Source organism: Myotis yumanensis, unplaced genomic scaffold, assembly GCF_028538775.1.
Source record: "Myotis yumanensis isolate MYYU_CA2020_CCGP unplaced genomic scaffold, mMyoYum1.0.hap1 SCAF_13, whole genome shotgun sequence".
In the NCBI taxonomy this organism is placed as follows: domain Eukaryota; kingdom Metazoa; phylum Chordata; class Mammalia; order Chiroptera; family Vespertilionidae; genus Myotis; species Myotis yumanensis.
The window spans coordinates 53299714-53322421 of NW_027223764.1; the positions used below are offsets into that span (position 1 = coordinate 53299714).

The following is a 22708-nucleotide window of genomic DNA, read 5'->3' on the forward strand; positions in this document are numbered from 1 at the left end:
CCTTCCTGGGACAGCGCTGAGAAGCAGGCAGGAAAATGCTGGGGCTGTTCTCCACATGTTTCACCAGGGCGGTGCTGCATGCTGCCTAGATAGGACCAGAACAATAACGGAGGACATTTCTGCCCCCCAGGAGGTGACTTTCTAGCGGCGGGGGGGAGAGGGTGGGGGGGCGTGCAGTGAGGACTATGGGACAGGGCCAGGTGATGCAGCTGCTGGGGGACCTCAGAGCCGGCAATCTGGTAAGGGGCTCAAGCCTCATGGAGAAGCCAGTAGACTGGCATCGGCTGGGACAAGGCCAGGGCTTCTCCCAGGGGCATGTCCCTCGTGGCACATGTCGGGGGAGTGGTGACCAGCCATCTCTCTGTTCCAGGACTACTTGGATCTGGCCGCGTCCACCCCATCCGACTCCCTGCTTTATGATGACGGCCTCTCGGAAGAGGAGATGCCCCTGGTGGACTGTAATAATGCTCCCCTCCCTCGAACCCTCCCCTCCACGTGGATTGAAAACAAACTCTATGGTAGAATTTCACATGCATTTACTAGATTCTAGCGACTCTGTTCCTCTCTGCACTATCCTTACTCTCTGGAATGCTTTTTAAAGAGTCTCTCTGGTCTGAATGAAACCAAAGTCCACTCTGAACCTTTTTATTTGTAATGTCTGAGTTTGCATCCGTTGACATTCAGGCATTTTTGCAACTATGTTTTTTTAAAGGATGTGAAAATAAGTGTAATTACTATACTGCCCGGCAATTTAAGATGATAAAGAAAGAGCGCAGGGCAGAACACTCAGGGGACGTTGAGAAATGAATAAGTCATTTCTGGGGTGGGCATCAAGTCACAGTACTTGTAACTTAACTACTGGAACACACTTACCCAAACTGGGGAGGCGTTTGATTGAGAAAGGAGGAGCCAGCAGCACGCGCCTGCACGGAGCGCAGCCAGTGGCCCCAGACCCTGTCTGGGTGGGCGGGGTGCCCAGCCACCGGCCAGCACCGGGGAGGGCACACGCAGGCAGCTGTTTTCACATCCTTTGCGTTACCCACTGTCATGACGGCTGTCACTTATGAAGTCAGCGCTGAAAGCTAGAGCAGATGCTTCTGGAAGAACGTAGTCTGTGGTGCTGTGGTCTCGCAATGGACAGTAAATACGGTTCTTGCCAAAACTCCTTCTTTTGTCTTCAATTAAATACTTGAAATTTTTCCTGTTTTCTAACCTCATCATTGATTGTTTTTGAAATCCTGGCGTTTCAAGCATTTCTCAGCTGAGTGTGTCCCCTCTGCATGCCTCCTGAGTCACTCGATTCCTCGCTGGCTTGGGGTCTGGTGCTACGTGCCTCTGTCCTGGCGCCGCTGTGGGCTCCCCTGTGTGCACTCTTGATCTGGAAGACCCTCTCCCCCAGGCTAGACTTGGGGGGAAGACAGGCTTTCCGCCCGAGAACTTTCTGTGGAAGCTGCCCGCTTCCGTAAACCACTGAGCACAGTGATGAGCTGATGCTTCCTGCTGCCTTAGAAAACGAGCTAAAGAGGTCGGCAAATACATGTCAGATCTGAGAGTGAAATTTATAAAAGTCAAAACTGGCCGCGCCTGGCCAGTTACCAAGATAGCTCGTGATAGTTCCCCAGAGCACGTGCTTTGCAAAGCTGGAGCAGGAGACCATTCGTGTAATTGGCACAGAAACCAGAGTGTGGTTGGAACCTCACAGGGAGTTTTGCCAAGCCCTTACTGTCTGCACTTGAAGCGTGGGTTCTTCAGTGCAGAGCAAATGATCTGTTTTCATTTTTAGGCATGTCAGACCCGAACTGGCCTGAGGAGAGTCCTGTACCACTCACGAGAGCCGATGGCACTAGCACTGGGTGTCCACGCTATGCCAATGATAGTGTATATGCTAACTGGATGGTTTCACCCTCAGCGGCACAATTAACGGACTCGTTTGATAGTTAACATTTCTTTGTGAAAGGTAATGGACTCACAAGGAGAGGACACTTGCCGAGATGGTCCACCGGCCCCTCACTGTGCCCTTGCCGCTGGCTGGCGGCTTTTCCCTCCCAGCAGACGCCATGCACTGGATGGGAGTCCCGGTCCCGTGTGTAGGTCCCTCCTCCTCTGCAGCCCTCGGCAGCACCGGTGCTGGTCTGTGTTCATCAGGGATCACCGTGCTCTGTGCTCACACGTTCGGGTCCCTCACTCACTACCTGATCTGTTTGATTCTCCTGGTTGCCACCCAACAAGGCAACGAGATGTAAACATGAAGCACACGCTCCCCACCCCCAATTGCCCCCCACAAAGGCAGCAAGGACAAAACTGGCCCAAAGGACCTGACAGTGTTGAGAATGGGAGCCTGGCAAGGCCGAGTGTTGGTGGCAAAACCTGCCGGGGCTGGCATGGGAGAAGGGGTCTTGGCACAGCCCTGGGCTCAGGATTTGGGATCCTGAGGATTTTTTTTTTTTTAATTAAAAGAAAACGTTTTCTTAGGAAGACATTTGATTTTTTTTATCATGATTAAAATGATTCTTAGATTAGCACAATGGAGAGATTTGATGCCATGTTTGCTGTGTAGACAGGCGGTGTCGGGAGAGAGCTCACAGACACGTTTGCCCCGTCACTGGTCACTTCCTGGTCTAGAACAGTATGAAGGAAGGGAGGGGCTGCTTGTGGAGTGGCCTCCAGTCCAGGCTGAGAGGTGGCAGCTGGGAGCCCCCCCCAGCCTTCCGTCCACTGCATGCCCAGCACCAGAAACAGTGGCTCATCTCACACCTCAGGAGTGGGCAGAGCTGGTGCTCAGCGTACAAGGGCCTGTTCAGCTAGTTATGTTAGACGTAGCATTGACAATGACCAAGGACCGCCTCGCCTCTGATTTCTGTTCTGATGTGGAAAAGACAGTGTTCTGGCTCTTATAGAGCTTGTGTGGGAAAGTACGTGTATCCCCTCTTCCTGTGTGTGCACTTGATGCTGCTATAGCAAGACATTTTTGTTTCTTAGATTCTGACCATGACTCATAAGCTTGTCATTCTTCTCTGCCTGTTTGTGGTCACAGACACCGCGCTCCTCCCAGCTTGGGGGGAGGAGGGGCTTTTGGAAAGTCCTGGTGGCTCTTCTGTTGGTCTCAGCACAACTTCCCAGGGGAGGATCGGTTACCAAACACTGCCTGGCCTTCAGATGGAAAGCAGCGGGGAGGGACGTACCTGTAGGTTTATTACAAGACTGTGTTTTAGAGGCATTGCATAAAAGCAGTAACGTCAACAGCGTTTTTGTGGCCAAGAAGGCTCGGCTGAGTATGTGTTGGAGCCTCGTGGTGTGCGCTGGGTACACACCCAGAGAAAGCTGGAAAAACACTTACTGGAGACTAACACAGCTGTAGCTGGAGCCATGTTTCAGATGCCCTATTAGTTCTTTTCCCAATATCTCGTTGGGAGTTTATGGTTTCAGATGTGCTTAATGCTAGTCTTATTGACAAAGGGTTCACTTTCAGATTATTAAAAATGCCCACTCAGTGAGTTGCTGTAGCAGCTTTGTTAGCAGGGTGAGGACTCCGAGCCCAAGTGGCTGACCGAGTGATGGGGAATTAACCCTTGACTAATAACCTAATTGTCTAGTCCTGAGTTATAAAAGTACTTGTGCCTACTAGTCCTCTCAGAATTTTCATGCATATATGCAGAAGTTACTAAGTATTTAAGTGTTACTGAGTATTAAGTAGCAATCTGTCAGTTATGAACATTTGTAAAATCTATTTATGAAAGGTTATTAAAACCATACCGTGTTCATTTGTTTTTGTAAATCAAGGTGACTAAGAAAATAATTTTAGTTATGTAAATAAAATCATATATCATAAAATGTGTAAACTTCTTTCCTCTATTTAACTGCCTAATTGGAAACATCAGGTTTTTTATTTGGAAGTTGCAGTGCGAGGATTAAAATGTCACAAGGGAATCTGTGGGGGTAGCCACTGGGGAGCTCACCATGGTGGAAGGTCAGGAGGCTCTGGGTGGTCTTAGGGACTTGTCTTGCACAATATGTAGGTGAACAGGCACATTGACAGTAACTTGAAAATTCAGCCAGTCCCGCTATTCAAAGAATCCCTGCCTTCAGGTTTCCTGCCCAAGAGCAGAGCAGCAGCCAAGGCCACGTTCAGGTGTTTATGGTTCCCTGGCAGTGCGCTTGCCCCTTGTTTCTTGAAGCTGGAGTTGACAGTTTCGGGAGAGAGGATGTAAAATGCATAGTCATGACTGAAAGTCCATTGGAAGTTGGAGGGAAAATTATACCCCGAAGCACTGTGAAGTTTAAGATACCGAGTGCTTCTGTTTCCATCCTCCCGTTGGACTGTGCAGAAATTCTCTGAGCTCCTCCTCAAAGTTCCTGGCAACGAGTGGGTCAGTCAGCAAACACAAGTTGTTGCCACCATAAATCTCACGTGTGGTTGCCGAGGGCCTGTGTCACTTCCTGGGTCAGGCGTGTGCACACACGGACTCCCTGTGCCTTACCCGGGGGCTGCCCACGCCCCGGGCACTGCAGCTGCTCGCCCCAGTGCCTGCGTCTGCTCTCTGTTTCCTCTTCGATCTGGACTACAGGGACTAGAAATAAACCTAATTTCTAGGGCTCAGTTATTTGTACAGCCTTTACCTCTGCATGTTTAGAAACCCATGACAAGGAAAGTGAACACTAACATACTAAACACCCCTTTACATGACCATAGGAGTTTCTGTCTGGTTTATTTTTTCATTTGTCTCTGGTTTATTTTTCTTAAAAAGCACATTCTCCGCCAGCCTCCATAAACAATCCCTTCCCACCACAAGGCCAGCTTATTTGGGTGCAAATGTTGAATACAATGTCTAAGGAAAGGACTTGGACACATACTTTACACATAGAAGAAAATTTGAAGGAAAAGCACAATTTCTTGCAGTATAACACCCCCCCCCCCCACCCGCCACACACACACATACACACACAATAAATGGCTTTCTCTCCTTCCTCCAACATATACACACAACGGGTATTTAGTTGGTGGTGTTTAGGGTGGTTCTGGGAAATGCCTAAACTCTATGGCTCTGGCAGATGCAGTGAGAGCGGATCTGCAGGTGCAGCATGGGGTGCATCTCAGCATACAGGCACGTGTGGAGTTTACCCTCTGCTCCTGGGCCATTACATACAGAAGTGCGCCCCCACTGATCCTGCCTGCCCTGTCCCCATCCCTTCTCCAACGCTGCAGCCTGGATGGCCTGTTAGAACTGTGTAGAGTCCCCCACCTCTTTCGGAAGCTAGGACTCCCACGAAGGATTATCTTAGCTGAGATGATACAAAACCAGAACCTGTAGGTAGAGAAGTTTGCGATCTGAGGCACGCTACCCTGTCCTGCAGCTGAGGCTGGGTGGGTGGTTGTCTAACAGCTGGGAGAATAAGCTTCACTCCTCAAGTTAATGGGGCACACACTACAAACACCCAAAAAAAAGCACGGTTAATCTTTGTGACTCAGGTTTCAATTGCCCTGTCAAGTGACAAGATACTTGCAGATGTTTCTGACATGTTAAAACACAGGACCTGGCCAACCAAGATCTCTCAGCGGGAGCCCAGGCAAGATAACATGACAGGGAGACCATTTGGCTGCAGGCTGCAGGGACGTGGACATCACAGGAACCTGGGCCAGGCAGCATGAAGAGAGCAATGATCTGAGACTACTCCCACCACTGTGACTTCAAGACTTCTGTCCCATGCCAGGAAAGACCATAATCCTGCATCCCTTCCGATGACAAGGAACAATTCAAGTTCAAAATGTGGGCAGGCAAGGTAAGAAAAGTGCATTCTAGAACTGAAAATATAAAAAGAAAAATTTATTTTTTGAGAAGGAAGTCATTTGATGCTTCAATACAAACAATATTTACCATGCACCACACTGTCAAGTTCTTGAATAAAAATGCATAGTCCATTTGAAATGTCCATGTTTTTATTGATCTTTGTTAATTTGTAAATAGCACCAAAGTAAACCATATTTTTTTGGCTGCTTTTGTTTCTCACCTGCCCCCACCCCCAGTCCCTTTCTGCACTTGTTATTTCCCCACCGAGGAAAGTCATTCCTGTGGGTTGAGAAGGGCCTAGCCCCGGAGAAGGAAGAGCATAAAGCTGCCTCTTGCTACCTGAGGTGAGGGACTGTGTCCAGAGGCTGCAGGGAGCCCATACAGTGCCTGCCTCACAGCCCCTGGCCTGGGGGCTCTTCTCACCAAGGTCATGGGACTTGGTCCATGCTTGTGCCTTTCTTCAGAGAGTTTTAAAGACCTTGACATTTTTCCTGAAGGCTCTGTGGCCACAGGGCCTGAGAGGCCAGGAACACCCAAAGGGTTTGGGACACTTCATGAATGTCTGGGGGTGAGGGGGATGATTATAGGAAATGATTTTTAAGACTAGGAATAATACAGAGGAGGGGAAGATTCTGGTCTCTCTCAAGACAGTCATTAAAAGAAGTATTGTGGGAGAAAGTTGTATTTTTAAAGATGATCTCTAATCCTTAGCTTTGTAGAAATAAAGACCACCCAAGTGAGAACAAGCAGAGCTACTTATTCTGAACTTGCTCTAGCAGGGGACTCCACTCTGATTATGGCAGACACTCATGGCAGGCAGAGGAGTCCGTGGAAACAAAAGGAGGTGGGGAGGCCTCAGGTGGGCTGTCATCAGAGGGGGTTGGCATGGCAAAGCGGGAGGCTTTCACTAGAAGCAGGGCATGTCATGTGACTCACCTGGGGAACATATTTGGCTTTCTTAGGCTGGTTTTGAGTTGGAAATGGGAGCACAAAGTAGAGAAGCTAGCAGTCATTGACCAAGTCTTGGTTATTCCGGGCTGGTTACTGCAAAGGTTGTGGGTTAGAGTTCTTTGGTTATATGTGGTCTAGCCATTGTCTGTTTGAGTATTCTGTCTCTCAGTTCCCAAATTTGGTCTTTTTTTTTTTTTGCTTGTAGGTTGAAAATTTCAAGGAAGTCCAATGGGGAGAAAACGATGACATTTGTAATACTTTCAACAGTAAAGATAAACTTAAAAAAGGAAAATTCAAGGAAGTAAAAAATCCAGATCTTCACCACTTTAAGATTGATTATTCAGTCATCTCCATGGTCAACATCATGAAGTCTTCTTGATCTTTCTGTTATATCATCACAGTGATCATCGGACAAGAAAGTGGCTGTGCAGAAGCATTTCAGACCCTGGATAGAATGCCATAAACCAATATCATGATCACTATGACAACAACAAGAACAATTAATAATCCCTGTAACGTCCTTTGAACCAAGAACTCCAACCCAAGCCAAGAACAAGTCCTATATAGGCCATAAAGATCCACTTTAGAGAGCCAAGTAGCTTCATCATATCTCCTGTTCCACCTTCCTGGTTTCGAGGATCCAAGTATTGTATTAGGAATGGCACAGACCATGACTAACCAACAAGAAATCTAGAGTAATATCCATCATTGTCATGCCAAACAGTTGGGATTGATCTGTATTCCATCTAGGGAAGAGATGGTACCACTAATGACTTTTTCCAGAGTTAGTGATAAGTCTTATAATTATTCTACTAGAGGCCCAGCGCATGATGTTCATGCACTGGGGGTGGGGGGTCCCCTCTGCCCAGCCTGTGCCCGCTCACAGTCCGGGACCCTTTGGGGGATGTATGCCTGCTGGCTTAGGCCTGGGGAGCGGGCCTAAGCCGGCAGGCGGACATCCCCTGAGGCACCCTTAGTGCCGCTGCAGAGGCGGGAGAGGCTCCCGTACCACCTCTGTGTTCACCAGCCATGAGCCTGGGTTCTGGCTGAGTGCGCTTCCCCTATGGGAACGCACTAACCACCAGGGGGCAGCTCCTGCATTGAGCGTCTGTCCTCTGGTGGTCAGTGCGCATCATAGCGGCTGGTTGTTCCGCTGTTCAGTCGATTTGCATATTAGCCTTTTATTATACAGGATATGTATAATTCCCACCAATGGAAATCTGCTAAGCAATGAGCAAGTAATCCCCCCAGGAAGAGTACTGAATAATTAAGGGTGACTTCCTTTTGGAGCTTGTGTCTGAATCAGAATTTTCAGCCTTGATGATTTATAGAATTAGGACTTCTGTGTACAGACAAGTTTTGAAATGCTATTCCTACATGCATGAGATGTTAGTCTGAAGCAAACAGAACCAGGCACCCTAACCACTGAAGATATCTGGCAGGGACACATGGAGATCTAGGTGGGGAATCTGTTCATGACAGAAGGCCAGAGCCAGGCCTTACATCAGCTGGTTACATGTTTGGACCCTATAGTGGTATCTTATAGGAAACAAGTATTTGGCTCATCACCCTCTGAAGGTTGTTGAATTTAAATTTAGGGTGTGATTGGTAGACTCTAACAATTGATTCTTTTTCTGGGAAAGCAGGATACTAGCAAAGTCACAGGTTAACTTGTTTAAAGTAATTTGTTGATGATACTGCAAATGGATCTTCAGTGAGACTGGAATTTCCCAGAGGTTTTCATTGTGGAGGTTTGGTGATTGGTAAGATTTGGTGGATGGCAATTGGTAAGATTTAAGGCAGTGCGTACTGTTTGGGATAATCTAACAAAACCATTAGGATTAGAGTTAGTATATTCTGACCTAACAATTACATAAAGAGGAGAAATGAGAGGAAAAGGCCAGTTATTGGTAAATGACAACCTGGGGGTCTATTGGAAATAGAAAAAATGATTACATGCAAACATAAAAAAACAACAAAAAAAAAACAAACAAACAGAAATTAGACAGGGATCTTGGGTAGAAGTTGTCCACAAACCTAGATCATGTGCTCATTCTACAAGTCTTGAGTTAACTGTCTGCTTCTGAAGATTGGTTGCTTTTAGAAGATCTCTGAGAATCCTCAGTTTGAAGTCGCCTATTGGAGTAGCCTTCCAATTGTGCGGAATTCCAGATTTCTTCTTTAGTTGTAAACGTGAACCCAGGGACAGATGCCGTAAAGTTTCGTTTCTGTGACACATGCAAATCTAAAACATATTCAAATCCCATGGAGGGTGGAAACTAGATAAAACCCATCTGAAGATGTTCAAAGGGCCCTTGAGATTCTGATTCCTGACCATGTCCCACTTTTATAGTTCTTCCTGGATTATGGTGATGGGTGACACATGACCCAAAAATAACCTCTGGTCTCTTTAAAGCTTCTCTTCCAGTGTTGATTTAAGCTAGTAATCAATTTATACCCTATGAGTAGTTTGGGGGAGAAATTTAGCTAATATCCATTTGCCCTCCTCTGATGTTACCAAGCAACTATCTTGGGAGCACCACAGATTATGTAAATGAAGAGCACAGTCAGATTCTTCCCACTCTTCCTTTTCAGAATCAGGGACTAAACATTGGTATTTTATAATGGTGTCTTTCAGTCCCTGCAGAGATCTATCCTTGGAGGGTTTGGATTTGGTCATGACCTTGGTTAAGACCTTATTTGTCAGGATAATCTGTTAGAACATTTCCTTTTCGCTTCAACATTATCTCTTTTTGCAACCAACTCTCTAGGAAATAGAGTGCATCTAAAAGTTGCTTAACTTCCTATCCATTTTGGTCAGAGATCTAAAATCCCAAAAGCATCTTTGGCTATCTGTATATATGTTTACTGTCTATTCTTTGTTTAGTTGACAAGTGCTAAAAAATTCAATAGGTTCTGCCATCTGGGCTGATTTTACTTCAGATAAGAGGACTAGATTCTAAAAGAGACCTTAAGTTAGTGAAAATGTAAGCTGTTTGATAACTTCCAGCTTTAGTTTTTAGGTATCAACAAACAATATTAGGTAAGGGTTCTCAATGGGAGACTAATAAATCTGAGTGAGGTACAGAGAGTTCCCTAATTATCTGAGGTTAGATCATCACAAGGCTCCCCTCCTTCCACTAGCAGGATTCAGGGTATTGTGGCAGTGAATAATAATAGAAGGAGAGCAATAGAATTTCTTAAGAGGTTAATCAACTGGCTAATAAGTGCTGAGTTCTCAGTTGGTAGTAATGTCTGTCCTGCAGGCAGAACCATGAGGCTAAGTAGAAAGCCTAAAAATAGCCCAGCAGAAGCATGAAGTAATTTTGCTGCAGATCACAAGGAGGATAAGTCTTTGCATGTGGTCAAGGGAAGGCTATAATACTAATAACCTATAGGTTTTTGGATGGTTCCCACGAAATTCCAAGGGCAGCTTGAGATTGCTCATACACAAATAGACAAAATGGCTCTAGTTGTTATGAATGATTAGGGAAGGGGGCTATTGAGAAGCTGTCTTCAGGTTCCAGAAGTCCTGATCAGGTTGGGCTCTCAGAGGAGAGAACCAATTTCTGAGAACTTAGTCAATTCATAACAAGGTATCAGAGCACCTAAACATATAAAGCAAATACTGAAGGATATAAAAGGAGAGATCAACAGTAGTAGAGTCATAGTAAGGGCCTTTAACAGCCCCGTTGATATAAATGGCTATATCTTCCAGTCACAAAATCAATAAGGAAATGGTGGCCTTAAGTGACAAATTAGACCAGATTAATTTAATTGATAGTTTTAGAGCATTTCACCCCAAAGCTGCAGAATATACATTCTTTTCTTTCTTTTTTTTTTAATAAGTGAAAAAAAATATCTTAGGTTTAAAAGTAAAGTATGAGAAGACAAAGTCAGTTAAATTTTATTTATACAAAATAATAAAAATATTTTGTTATTTATTTTTCAATCTTTATTGTTAAAAGTATTAATATGTCCCCTTTTTCCCCCTATTGACTCCCTCCAGCCTGCCCTCCCCCCAACCCCAGGCCTTCACCACCCTATTGTCTGTGTCCTTGGATTATGCAGATATGAATACAAATTCTTTGGTTGATTACCTCCCACCCACAACCCTCCCCCATCTTCACTCCGAGATTCCACACTCTGTTCCATGCCTCCATGTCTCTGGATCCACTCCATTCATCAATTTATTTTGTTAATTATTAGATTCCATATATGAGTGAGATCATGTGATACTTGTCTTTTTCTGACTAACTTATTTCACTTAGCATGATACTCTTCAGGTACCTTTATGCTCTCTCAAGGGGTAAGATAGTCTTCTTTTTTACTGCTGCATAGTATTCCATGGTATAAATGTACCACAGCTTTTTTATCCATTTCTCTACTGATGGGCACTTGGGCTGTTTCCAGATCTCAGCTATTGTAAATTGTGCTATGAAAATGGGGGTGCATACATTCCTTTTGATTGCTGTTTTGGGCTTCTTCTAGGCTATATTCCTAGAAGTGGGATCACTGGGTCAAAGGCAGATCCATATTTAATTTTTTGAGGAAACTCCATACTGTTTTTCATAATGGCTCCACCAGTCTGCATTCCCACCAGCAGCGTGCTAGGGTTCCCTTTTCTCCACATCCTCGCCAGCACTGGTCATTTGTTAATGGTCCCCATTCTGACAGGTGTGAGGTAATACCTCATTGTCGTTTTAATTTGCATCTCTCCAATGATTAGTGACTTAGAGCATTTTTTTCATATGTATTTTGGCCATCTGTATGTCCACTTTGCAGAAATGTCTATACTGGTCCTTTCCCCACTTTTAGATTGCATTGTTTGTGCTATGTCATTCTGTATTTCTGACTGTTCTTTTTTCATATTTACTATATCTTTTCTTAAAAATATATTTTATTGATTTTTTACAGAGAGGAAGGAAGAGGGATAGAGAGTTAGAAACATCGATGAGAGAGAAACATCAATCAGCTGCCTCCTGCGCACCCCCTACTGGGGATGTGCCCACATCCAAGGTACATGCCCTTGGCCGAAATCGAACCTGGGACCATTCAGTCTGCAGGTCGACGCTCTATCCACTGAGCCAAACCAGTTAGGGCTATATCTTTTCTCATGCTGTTGAGCATCTTTGCCATCATTATTCTGAACTCTATATCAGATAAATTCCTTATCTCCATTTCATTTATCTCTTCTTCTAGAGAATTCTCTTGTTCTTTCATCTGAGGGTTGTTTTTTTGTCTCCTCATTTTGGCTGCCTATGTGGGTTTGTGACTATGTATTAGATAGATCTGCCATGCCTTTCAATCACTGTCAAATGCTGTTTCTGACTAATTAGATCAGGCTATATGTTCTCAATTGCATATGGAATATTTTCCACAATAGACTGTGTATTAGGACACAAAACAAGTCTCAGTACATTTGAAAAGACTGAAATCGATCAAGCATCATCTCCAGCCACATCGGATGAAACTAGAAATCAATTACAAGAAAAATACTGAAAAGCACACAAACACATGGAGGCTAAATAACATGCTACTAAACACTGAATAGGGTAACAATGAGAGCAAGGAATAAATCAAAAGATACCTTGAGACAAATGAGAATAAAAACACAGTGACCCAGAATCCATAGGACATAACAAAAGCAGTCCTAAGAGGAAAATTCATGGCAATACAGGCCTACCTCGAGAAGCAAGAAAAATCTCAAATAAACAATCTAACCTTAAACCTTAAGGAACTAGGAAAAGAACAATAAACAAAGCCCAAAGTGAGTATAAGGATGGGAATAATAAAAATCAGAGCAAATATAAAGTAGAGTTTAAAAAAAAAAAATAACAAAAGATCAATGAAAAGAAGAGCTGGTTCTTTGAAAAGATAAGCCAAATTGATAAACCTTTAACTCAGCGGTTCTCAACCTGTGGGTCGCGACCCCTTTGGTGGTCGAACAACCCTTTCACAGGGGTCGCCTAAGACCATCCTGCATACCAGATATTTACACTACGATTCATAACAGTAGCAACATTACAGTTATGAAGTAGCAACGAAAATAATGTTATGGTTGGGTCACAACATAAGGAACTGTATTTAAAGGGCCAGAAGGTTGAGAAGCACTGCTTTAACTGGGCTCATAAAGAAGAGACAGGATCCAAAAAATTCAGGAGTGAAAGAAGAGAAGTTCCAACTGACACCACAGAAATACAAAGATATACAAGAAAATATTATGAACAATTATGTGACAACAAAATGGACAATCTGGAAGAAATGGGTAAATTACTAGAAACATAAAATTCTTCCAAGACTGAATCAAGAAGAAACAGAAAATCTGAACAGGCCAATTGCTACCAACAAAATTGAAGCAATAATAAAAAAAAAAACTCCCAACAAACAAAAGTCTTGGACCAGATGACTTCACAGATGAATTTTACCATACATTCAAAAAAGAATTAACACCCATTCTTCTCAAACTATTTGAATCAGATAAAGAAATTACAAGAAGGAAAAGGAGGAGGAAAAGAGGAGAAGGAGGAAAGGAAGGGAGATTGATTATTGGCCAATATCCCTGATGAACATAAATGCAGAAATACTGAACAAAATATTAGCAAATCAAATTCAGCAATACATTAAAAAGATCATACATTGTAATCAAGAGGGATTTGTTTCTGGAATGCAAGATTGGTTCAATGTCTGCAAATCAATTAACATGATACACCACATAAGCAAAATGAAGGAAAAAATCATACAATCATAAATTGATGAAGCCCAACTGGTGTGGCTCAGTGGTTGAGCATAGACATATGAACCAGGAGGTCATATTCAATTCCCAATCAGGGCACATGCCCAGATTGTAGGCTCAATTCCAAGTAGGGAGCATGCAGGAAGCAGCCCATCAATGATTCTCTCTCATTGATGTTTCTATCCCTCTCTTCCTCTCCCTTCCTCTCTCTGAAATCAATAAAAACGTTTTTTAAACAATGCAGAAAAAAGTCCAGCATCCATTTACGATTAAAATACTCAGCAAGGTGGAAATAGAGGGAAGATAGTTCAACATGACAGAGGCCATATATGACAAATCCTCAACAACATTATGCTCAATGTGAAAATCTATAAGCGTTTTTCTTTTTTAATCCTCACCCGAGGTGTTTTTCCATTGATTTTTAGAGAGAATAGAAGAGGAAGGGAAAGACAAAGAGAAACATATCAATTGGTTTCCTCCTGCACGTGCCTGACCAGGGCCTGGGGCAGGGAGGAGCCTGCAACCGTGGTATATGCCCTTGACCAGAATCAAACCAGGACCCTTCAGTCTGCAGGCCAACGCTCTATCCACTGAGCCAAACTGGCTAGGCTACAAGCATTTTTCTTAGAATCAGGAACAAGACAAGGATTTCCACTTTCAGCATTTTTATTCAATATAGTATCAAAAGTCCTGGCCACATAAATCAGACAAGAAAAAGAAATAAAAAGCATACAAATTGGAAAGGAAGAAGTAAAACAGTCATTATTTACAGGTGATACTATAGAGAGAGAACCCTAAGGATTCCATCAAAAAAACTATTAGGATTGATAAATGAATTCAGCAAAGCAGCAGGATATAAAGTTAATAATCAGAAATTGGTTGCATTTTATACATCAATAACAAACTATCAGAAAGAGAAATTAAGAAAACAATCCCATTTATAATTGCACACAAAAAATGAAGTACCTAGGAATAAATTTAACCAAGGAGGTTAAAGTTCTATATTCAAAAAATTATAAGACATTGAAGAAGATAAATAGATGGAAGCACATCCTCTGCTCATGGATAGGAAGAATCAACATCATTAAAATATCCATACTACCCAAAGCAATCTGTAGATTCAATGCAATTCTTATCAAAATACCAATGGCATTTTTCACAGAACTAGAACAAATAATCCTAAAATTTATATGGAACCACAAAATTGTTCCACAATTGCAAAACCACAAAAACAAAAGTTCCTGAATGGCCATAGCAATCTTGAGAAAGAACAAAGTTGGAGGTATCATGCTACCCGATATCAAACTATATTATAAGGCTATAGTAATCAAAACAGCCTGGTAGATGAATGGAACAGATTAGAGAGCCCATGCCTATACGGTCAATTAATATATGACAAAAAGAAGCAAGAATATACAGTGAGGTAAAGACAGTCTCTTCAATAAATGGTGTGGAGAAAATTGGACAGACAGATGCAAAAAAATCAAACTGAACCACCTTCTTACACCATATACAAATATAAACTCTAAATGGATTAAAGACTTAAATATAAGGCCTGAGAGCATAAATTTCTAGAAGAAAGAAAACATGAGCAGTAAAATCTCTGACATTGCTCTTAGTAACATTTTTTCTCATACATCTCCTTGGGCAAGGAAAACAAAAGAAAAAATAAACAAATAGGACTACATCAAACTAAAAAGCTTTTGCACAGCCAAGGAAACCATCAACAAAACTAAAAGATACCCTATCAAATGGGAGAAGATATTTACCAGTGGTACATCCAATAAGGCATTAGTATGCTAAATTTATTTTAAAAACTCATAACTTAACATCAAAAGGAGCAAGCAATCTAATTAAAATATGGGCAGAGGACCTAAATAGACATTTCTCCAAAGAAAACATACAGATGGCCAATAGACATATGAAACGATGCTCAATGTCACTAATGCATCCCTATGTTCACTGAAGCATTATTTACAGTAGCCAAATATGGAAGCCACCTATGTGCCCATCAATAGACGACTGGATATACTCGGTCACAAAAAAAGAATGAGCTTTGGCCGGTGTTGCTCAGTGATTAGAGCATGGGCCCTTTCGCCGAAGAGTCAGAGGTTCAATTCCTCTGACCTGAGTTGCAGGTTTGATTCCCAGCCTCCGTTGGGTGCTTGTGGGAGGCAACAAATTACTGTGTCTCTTTCACATCGATGTTTCTCTCTCTAGAACTCTCTAGAGCTCTCTTTTTCTCTAGAGCTCTGTGTGTGTGTGTGTCTCTCTCTCTCTTTCCCCTCCCTCCCTTCCACTTTAAAAAAATCAGTGGAAAAAATATCCAGGGTGAGGATTAACAAAACAAAAGAAAAAAGAATGAAATCTTACCATTTGTGACAACATGGATAGACCCTAAAGGGTATTATGCCAAATGAAATGTCAGACAGGGAGAGACAAATGCCATGTGATTTCACTTAAGTGGAACCTAAAGAACAAAATAAAGGAACAAGCAAAACAGAAACAGACTCATATATACAGAGAACAGACTGATGGTTACCAGATGGGAGGAGGATTGGGGGACTGGGTCAAAAAGGTAAAGGGATTAAGAAGTACCAATTTGTAGTTACAAGATGGTCAGGGGAGTGTAAAGTACAGCATAGGGGGTACAGTCAGTAATCCTATATAATAAAAGCCCAGTGACCATAATGGCAGAACGACCAGAACAACCGCTCGACCAGTCACTATGAGGTGCACTGACCCCTTCTCCCATATCAGTGCCAGGTACAGTGTCAATACTTATCCAGGATATGCATAGAATATAATGGAGAAAACGAAGATAATCAGAGCTGAATCAACTTGCTTGTGAATAGAAGAATCCTTTGGAATCCCACAAACAGTTCCAAATACTCTGGTGTTCATTTAAAATTGCAAAGTAAGTTTCTCCTAATGAAATTTGCAGGAGGGTGTCACAGAGCAGGAAGGCATGTTTTGCAATCAAGGGCTCCCAGGCTCATAGTTAAGGGCAGGGAAATAGAGAATATCTGTGGGTTAGTTGGAATGCCTGCCACCTGTGGCTCTTTTATGTTTATTCCAAAAAGGAGGCTGAGCAAAGATGGCAGGGTTTAATGCAGAAAGAGTAGTACTTGTGTCTACTAGAAATGTGTGAGGTTGCCATATATAGTGGGTAGAACTGTCCCCTCAAAAGATATGTTCCAGTCCTCGCCCTCAAAACCTGTGAGTTTGACCTTATTTAGAAACATGGTCTTTGTAGATGCAATCAAGTTAAGATGAGGTCATATTGGATTAGGGTGGTATCCTCAGCAGAAGAGGGAAATCTGGACACAAAGATAACACAGGGGAGAACACCATGTGAAGATTGGGGTCGAGATGGGAGTGATGCATCTACAAGCCACGAACACCCAGGACTGCTGGCAACCACCAGAAGCTAGAAGAGGCGAGGAAGGATCCCCCCAGGGCCTTTGGAGAGAGGGTGGCCCTGCTGACTCCTTGATGTTGGACTTTAAGCCACAAGAACCGTGAGAAAACACATTTCTGTAGTCTTATGCCACCCAGTTTGTGGTAGTTTGTTCCAGCAGCCCAAGGAAACTAACACACTATCTACATTTCTAGTTAATTCACCTGGAGTATTTAAGGGCATGGCAGGATATCGGGTACTTTTCTTCCTTGGAGCACCCTCAGAATTAGGGAATTTTTCTTTGTCTCATGAGATGAGACCATCTTTTTTTCAGTGTTCTTTTCTCAAGTGTCCTTGTCAGTAGGTGGTTTGTTGGGGAGTAAGCCACCTCACTGCTGACCTGCAGGGCCACAAGCTTATTTTGTGTCCTGTCTTGTTTTTGTTCTAAAACCCTTTTAAAATGCCTGCCAGGTATTGTCGTTCCAGTCAAGGGACTATTTCCCATTCTAAGTTCGGTTTTTGAATGTGGTCTCCAGTTTCAGGTTTAACTTCCTTAACAAAATGAGGTGAAAGGGCAACTTTTTAAACTCCCAAATATTGTTGCAATTGTGGGCCCTGAGAAAGAAGGTACTTACTCAGAAGGACTCCTGGTGACTAACTGGTCTCAAATTATAACAAAGAGAGTCTAGAAGCCACCTCTTCTACACAGAGGCCTTTCCTGCAAGCTGCACTTCACAGAGAGGCCAGCACTGAACAGCCTGCCTGCACTGTGCTTCTGCCAGCTGAGCCAACCTTTATAGAGGAGTCCTGGAATCCTATTTCAACCAATAGGACTGAGGCTTTCCCCATCCAATCAGAGCTGCACAGCTATCTCTCTCCCGCCCACCCCTCTCCCCCATCATCATCTTTACAGACCAATCAGAGAAGCTCTATTCTGACCAATTAGGGAAGTGTCTTTTGGACTAATCAAATTATGAGGACAGACCAATCAGGGAGCAAGGCCTGGGGACTTCTGTCTGTCTATATAAGCCAGATCTGGGTCTGGGAGTACAGTTCTGAGAACGGGGCAGACCAGACCCACAGGAGCAGAGCAGAGCTGTCCAGCCAGAGAGAGGCCTGAGCCCAAGACTGCCTTGACCCCAGGGCTGCCTCACAGCTGTGCTTTTTTCACAGCAGTGCTTGCTGTATAACAACTGAGATGTTTTGCACTGAATAAAATTTCCTTCCTCACTGCACCCCAAATTGAGGGTTATTGTTGACATTGAATTGGCTGCAAGAACACAATGTGGTCCCTACCCTATCCCAAAGTCTCCTGTAGATTCCTCTTTTCTCTGCATTGTGGTTCATCTGTTTTTATTGGAAATGTTTCACAGAGGGCTTTCAGGAGAACCTTTTTGTGCACTCTCTTTTTTGTGGAAAGGATTCTGTAAGTCCCTTCCCAGGTGAATCCAGTAAACTTTTCCATTTAGCACCTGAGGTTTTAATCAATATATGTACAAGTGGATATAGGTCAGATAACACTGGGTCACATAACATTCCACAATATTCTAGATCAGTGGTCGGCAAACTCATTAGTCAACAGAGCCAAATATCGACAGTACAACGATTGAAATTTCTTTTGAGAGCCAAATTTTTTAACTTAAACTATATAGGTAGGTACATTGTTATTAACTTAATTAGGGTACTCCTAAGCTGGCCTTTGCTAAAAACATCCTCATTTTATAATAAAGCCACCAACACAAAATAATTACAATTCTTAAATTGATGACAAAAATACCTGTAGGTTTTGCAGCTGGTTGGAAAAATACAGGTAATTTTATGCTTCGAGTAGGTACTTTTGTCACCCGCGTGAGATTTGCGGGAGCGACTAGCACTAACCACTGCACAATGAGACTGCTGACTGACTGGCTCACTCAACTCGTGCGTGAATCACGCGTGCCTCCCCTGGGCTGCATATACCATCGCCCGACTGAGCGACACCCCCCACTTCTTCTAACACCACTTCTTCAAAATAGACTCGCCCAGGCCGAAAACCAACTTCTGCGCATGGGCCACGAAGTTTCAATCGCACTGTACGTGCGCGCCTGCACGTGGTATTTTGTGGAAGAGCCACACTCAAGGGGCCAAAGAGCCGCATGTGGCTAGCAAGCCGTGGTTTGCCGACCACTGTTCTAGATAATTTCTATGAATAATTGCTGGTCTTGTCTGGGTTTGAGGAAATCATTAATTATAGCTCTTAATTCAGTTTGGATCCAAGGTTTAAATGCTACAGTTGCCTACATACCTAGTTCCTAAGAGGACTGGACATTCAGAGGCAAATGGAATTTGTGGTCTTAAAAAGTTGTTGGGGGGTGAAATGCTCCCGGGGACTGGGGGCATTTTGCGTTAGCTGGAGACGGAGGGGGGGGGCGGGCGGGGGCCGCAGCGGTGGCGGCGGTATCCCTGCCCTAACTCACCGCTCCCCCTTTCCAGCCCACGACATGGCTGCGAAAGCAAGGCAGTGGCGGCCACCCAGACACAAGTGGCCCAGCTGGGGAGCCGCGGGAACCCCGCACAAACTGCAGCCGAGCACAAAGGCACCTGACTGGGCGGCGGTGATGGGGTTCCCCTGGGCAGATTCGGGGCAGTGACGCCAGAAGCCCACGTGCTCGGTTCCCTGTCGCCCTCCTCTGCAGCCCTGCTCCCTGGACCAGCCCAGAGCCCCGTGTCCTCCTCTCCGAGGTGTCAGGGCTGGGCCCCAGCCTTCGCCTCCATCTCTGTCTCCCACGATGGCGAGCAGCAGCGGCTCCAAGGTCGAGTTCATTGTAGGAGGGAAATACAAACTGGTATGAAAGATCGAGCCTGGCTCCTCCGGGGACATTTATCTGGCAATCAGCATCACCCATAGCGAGGAGGTGTCAGTGAAGCTAGAGTCTCAGAAGGCCAGGCACCCGCAGTTGCTGTACGAGAGCAAACTCTCTAAGATTCTTCAGGGTGGGGTTGGCATCCCCCACATACGGTGGTCGGGGCAGGAAAAAGACCACAATGTGCTAGTCATGGGTCTTCTTGGACCCAGCCTGGAAGACTTCTTCAATTTCTGTGCAAGAAGGTTCACAATGAAAACTCCTTATGTCCGCTGACCAGATGATCAGTAGAATTGAATATGTGCATACAAAGAATTTTATACACAGAGACATGAAACCACATAACTTCCTAATGGCATTGAGTGTCACTGTAATAAGTTATTCCTTATTGATTTTGGTCTGGCCAAAAAGTACAGAGACAACAGGACAAGGCGACACATACCATACAGAGAAGATAAAAATCTCACTGGCACTGCCCGATATGCTAGAATCAATGCACATCTTGGTATTGAACAGAGTCGCTGGGATGACATGGAATCGTTAGGATCTGTTTTGGTGTATTTTAATAGATCCAGCCTGCCATGGCAAGGATTAAGGCTGCAACAAAGAAACAAAAATATGAAGAAATCAGTGAAAAGACAATGTCCACTCCTGTGGAAGTTTTATGTAAGGGGTTTCCTGCAGAATTTGCCATGTACTTAAACTATTGTCGTGGGCTGCTCTTTGAGGAAGCCCCAGATTACATATATCTGAGGCAGCAATTCCGCATTCTTTTCAGAACCCTGAACCACCAATATGACTACACATTTGACTGGACAATGTTAAAGCAGAAAGCTGCACAGCAGGCAGCCTCTTCAAGTGGGCAGGGTCAGCAGGCCCAAACCCCCTCAGGTTTCTACGCATGAATCAAGGAACAGAAGAAGCAGTGCAGATGATCGGAGCAGCATTTGTTTCTCCCAAAATCTAGAAATTTTAGTTCATATGTACACTAGCCAGGGGTTGTGGACAACCATTTACTTGGTGTAAAGGACTTAATTTCAGTATAGGCTGGCTCTGGGCAGCATTGGTGATGCTGTGTCCTGAGTTTTAGCCGCAGTAATTGTGGACATTGACTGAGATAGTGAAACATGGTGTCCAGTTTTCTATTGCATTTTTTCAAGTGGAAAAGTTAACTAAATGGTTGACACCACAAATTGCTGGAGAGATTGTGCATATGCCAATTTTTTGTTAAAATTTTTTTCTTTTGAACTATATTGCTTTGAGATCTCATTTCAGAAGAACGGCATGAACAGTCTTCAGCCACAGTTGTGATGGTTATAAATGCTCACAATTGTGCATTCTTAGGGTTTATCCACCCCTGGGGTTTGCAAGTTGTTCACTTAAAACACATTTTTAAAATGGTTGGCTTCTTGTTTGCAAGCCAGCTGATATGGTAGCAACCAAAGATTCCAGTGTTTGAGCATATAAAAGACTGCCTGCTTACCTGTGCTAGAAATAACAGCACCAAAAATTAAGACTTAAGAAAAACTTAGTGACTACTAGATTATCCTTAGGACTCTGCATTAACTCTATAATGTTCTTGGTATTTAAAAAAAGCATATTTGTCACAGAAATTTAGTTAACATCTTAAAACTGAATAGGTTTGTATGTTGCTTAGATAAATGTAATCACTGTAAACATCTATATGATCTGGGATTTTGTTTTTATTTTGAAATGGGAGCTTTTTTGTTTACAAGTTCATTAAAAACTAAAAACTGAAAAAAAAAGAAAGTTGTTGGGGAAAAATAAGGGGTGTAGACAAGGAAAGGGGGGGGTGGGTAGAGGTGTGGTAGGAAAGAGATCAGAAGAATGAGGGGAAGAGGGAGAGCTGGATATATAGGAAGGCAGGAGGACGAGCCGAGGGCGTTCTCCTAGGAACATGAGTTTCTTGTTGCTTAAGTATGTCAGCTTGCTCATTAGCTGGCCAAAGAATCTTTTAGTGATACAATTTTTGAATCAAAATATTGTTTGGAGTCTTTCAAATATCAATCAAAAATGCTGCCATTGGGTCTGGCAAATCTTATTCCCTTTCTTTTCTAATGTATCTCTCAAATGAACAACCTGTTCAAATTAAATGTTCCTTAGAGTGGTTACTGAAGGCCCAAAAATTCTTGGTGAAGTTATGCCATTTAGAGAAACAGGCGCAAAAATTGGAATTGTAAAGAGAGACATATGAGAAGCAGGAGTTTTCCCTGGAGGAGGCGAGGATATAGACTTAGACAATACCATGAGAACTGGCAACAGTGAGTAGGAATAGAAGGCTTATTCACCTCTCAGGACACAAAGTCCAGATGGAAGAACCTCATCCAGTTTCACTGGTGACTCCACAGCAAAGTTTGTCCTAGTGGATGCTGGTCTGGTGAGAATCCCAAATTCACAGGTCTGTGAGGCCAGCTTCAGCAACAGTGTTCTGACGCCCATGCCTGTGGTCTATCCTATGATTCTCCTTATAACAAACAGCACTTTTAGACAGCACAGAAAACAGTAACAAAAAAGACAGCAAAATGAAATGAATGGCCTGGTTCCATCAAAGATGCATGGGAATCAGTAACAAAACGTGAGTACCAAGCTGAGAATAAATAACCAAGGAATTCAATGCTAAGAGAGTGAGGTCAGACTCAATGCCGACTTACCATGGCCTTGAGGACTTGATAAGTTAAGGACAGCAAGGCACATGAGGCCTGTCTGTATACTGCACCTGACAAGGCTTCGGTTGGAGGCAACAAGTAGTGCAGACCCTGTCCTGGTGGAGTCACCAGGAAAACTATGAAAAGGAAGGAAGATCACAGAAATGAAAACGGGTTTGCTGTAGCAGTGGAGTCAGCCCCCATCACTTGCTTTGGCAGAGACACAAAGGCAGGCTGGGGGTAGGGGGGGGGGGAGTGGGAAAGCTTTAGTTATTTTGTTAAGTCTCAGATTAGAGGAAATGTGTGTGTGTGTGTGTGTGTGTGTG

At 43.6% G+C, this 22708-nt stretch overlaps 1 protein-coding gene and 1 pseudogene across 3 annotated transcripts in view; both read left to right on the plus strand.

Moving 5' to 3' along the window:
* The window catches only part of RET (ret proto-oncogene), a 49896-nt gene extending 46121 nt beyond the window's left edge, over window positions 1–3775 (plus strand). For 2 of the 3 annotated variants that reach the window (XM_070433110.1, XM_070433111.1), the window contains exons 19-20: window positions 371–518; window positions 1784–3775. In XM_070433110.1, the coding sequence (XP_070289211.1) occupies window positions 371–518; window positions 1784–1941 (306 nt within the window). In that variant the 3' untranslated portion in view covers window positions 1942–3775. Of the gene's footprint in view, window positions 1–370; window positions 1200–1783 lie in introns of those variants that run through there. The other variant, XM_070433112.1, reaches the window with a different exon arrangement.
* Window positions 3776–19641: 15866 nt separating this feature from the next.
* LOC139022086 (casein kinase I pseudogene) lies at window positions 19642–20761 on the plus strand (annotated as a pseudogene).
* The last annotated feature ends 1947 nt before the right edge of the window (window positions 20762–22708 follow it).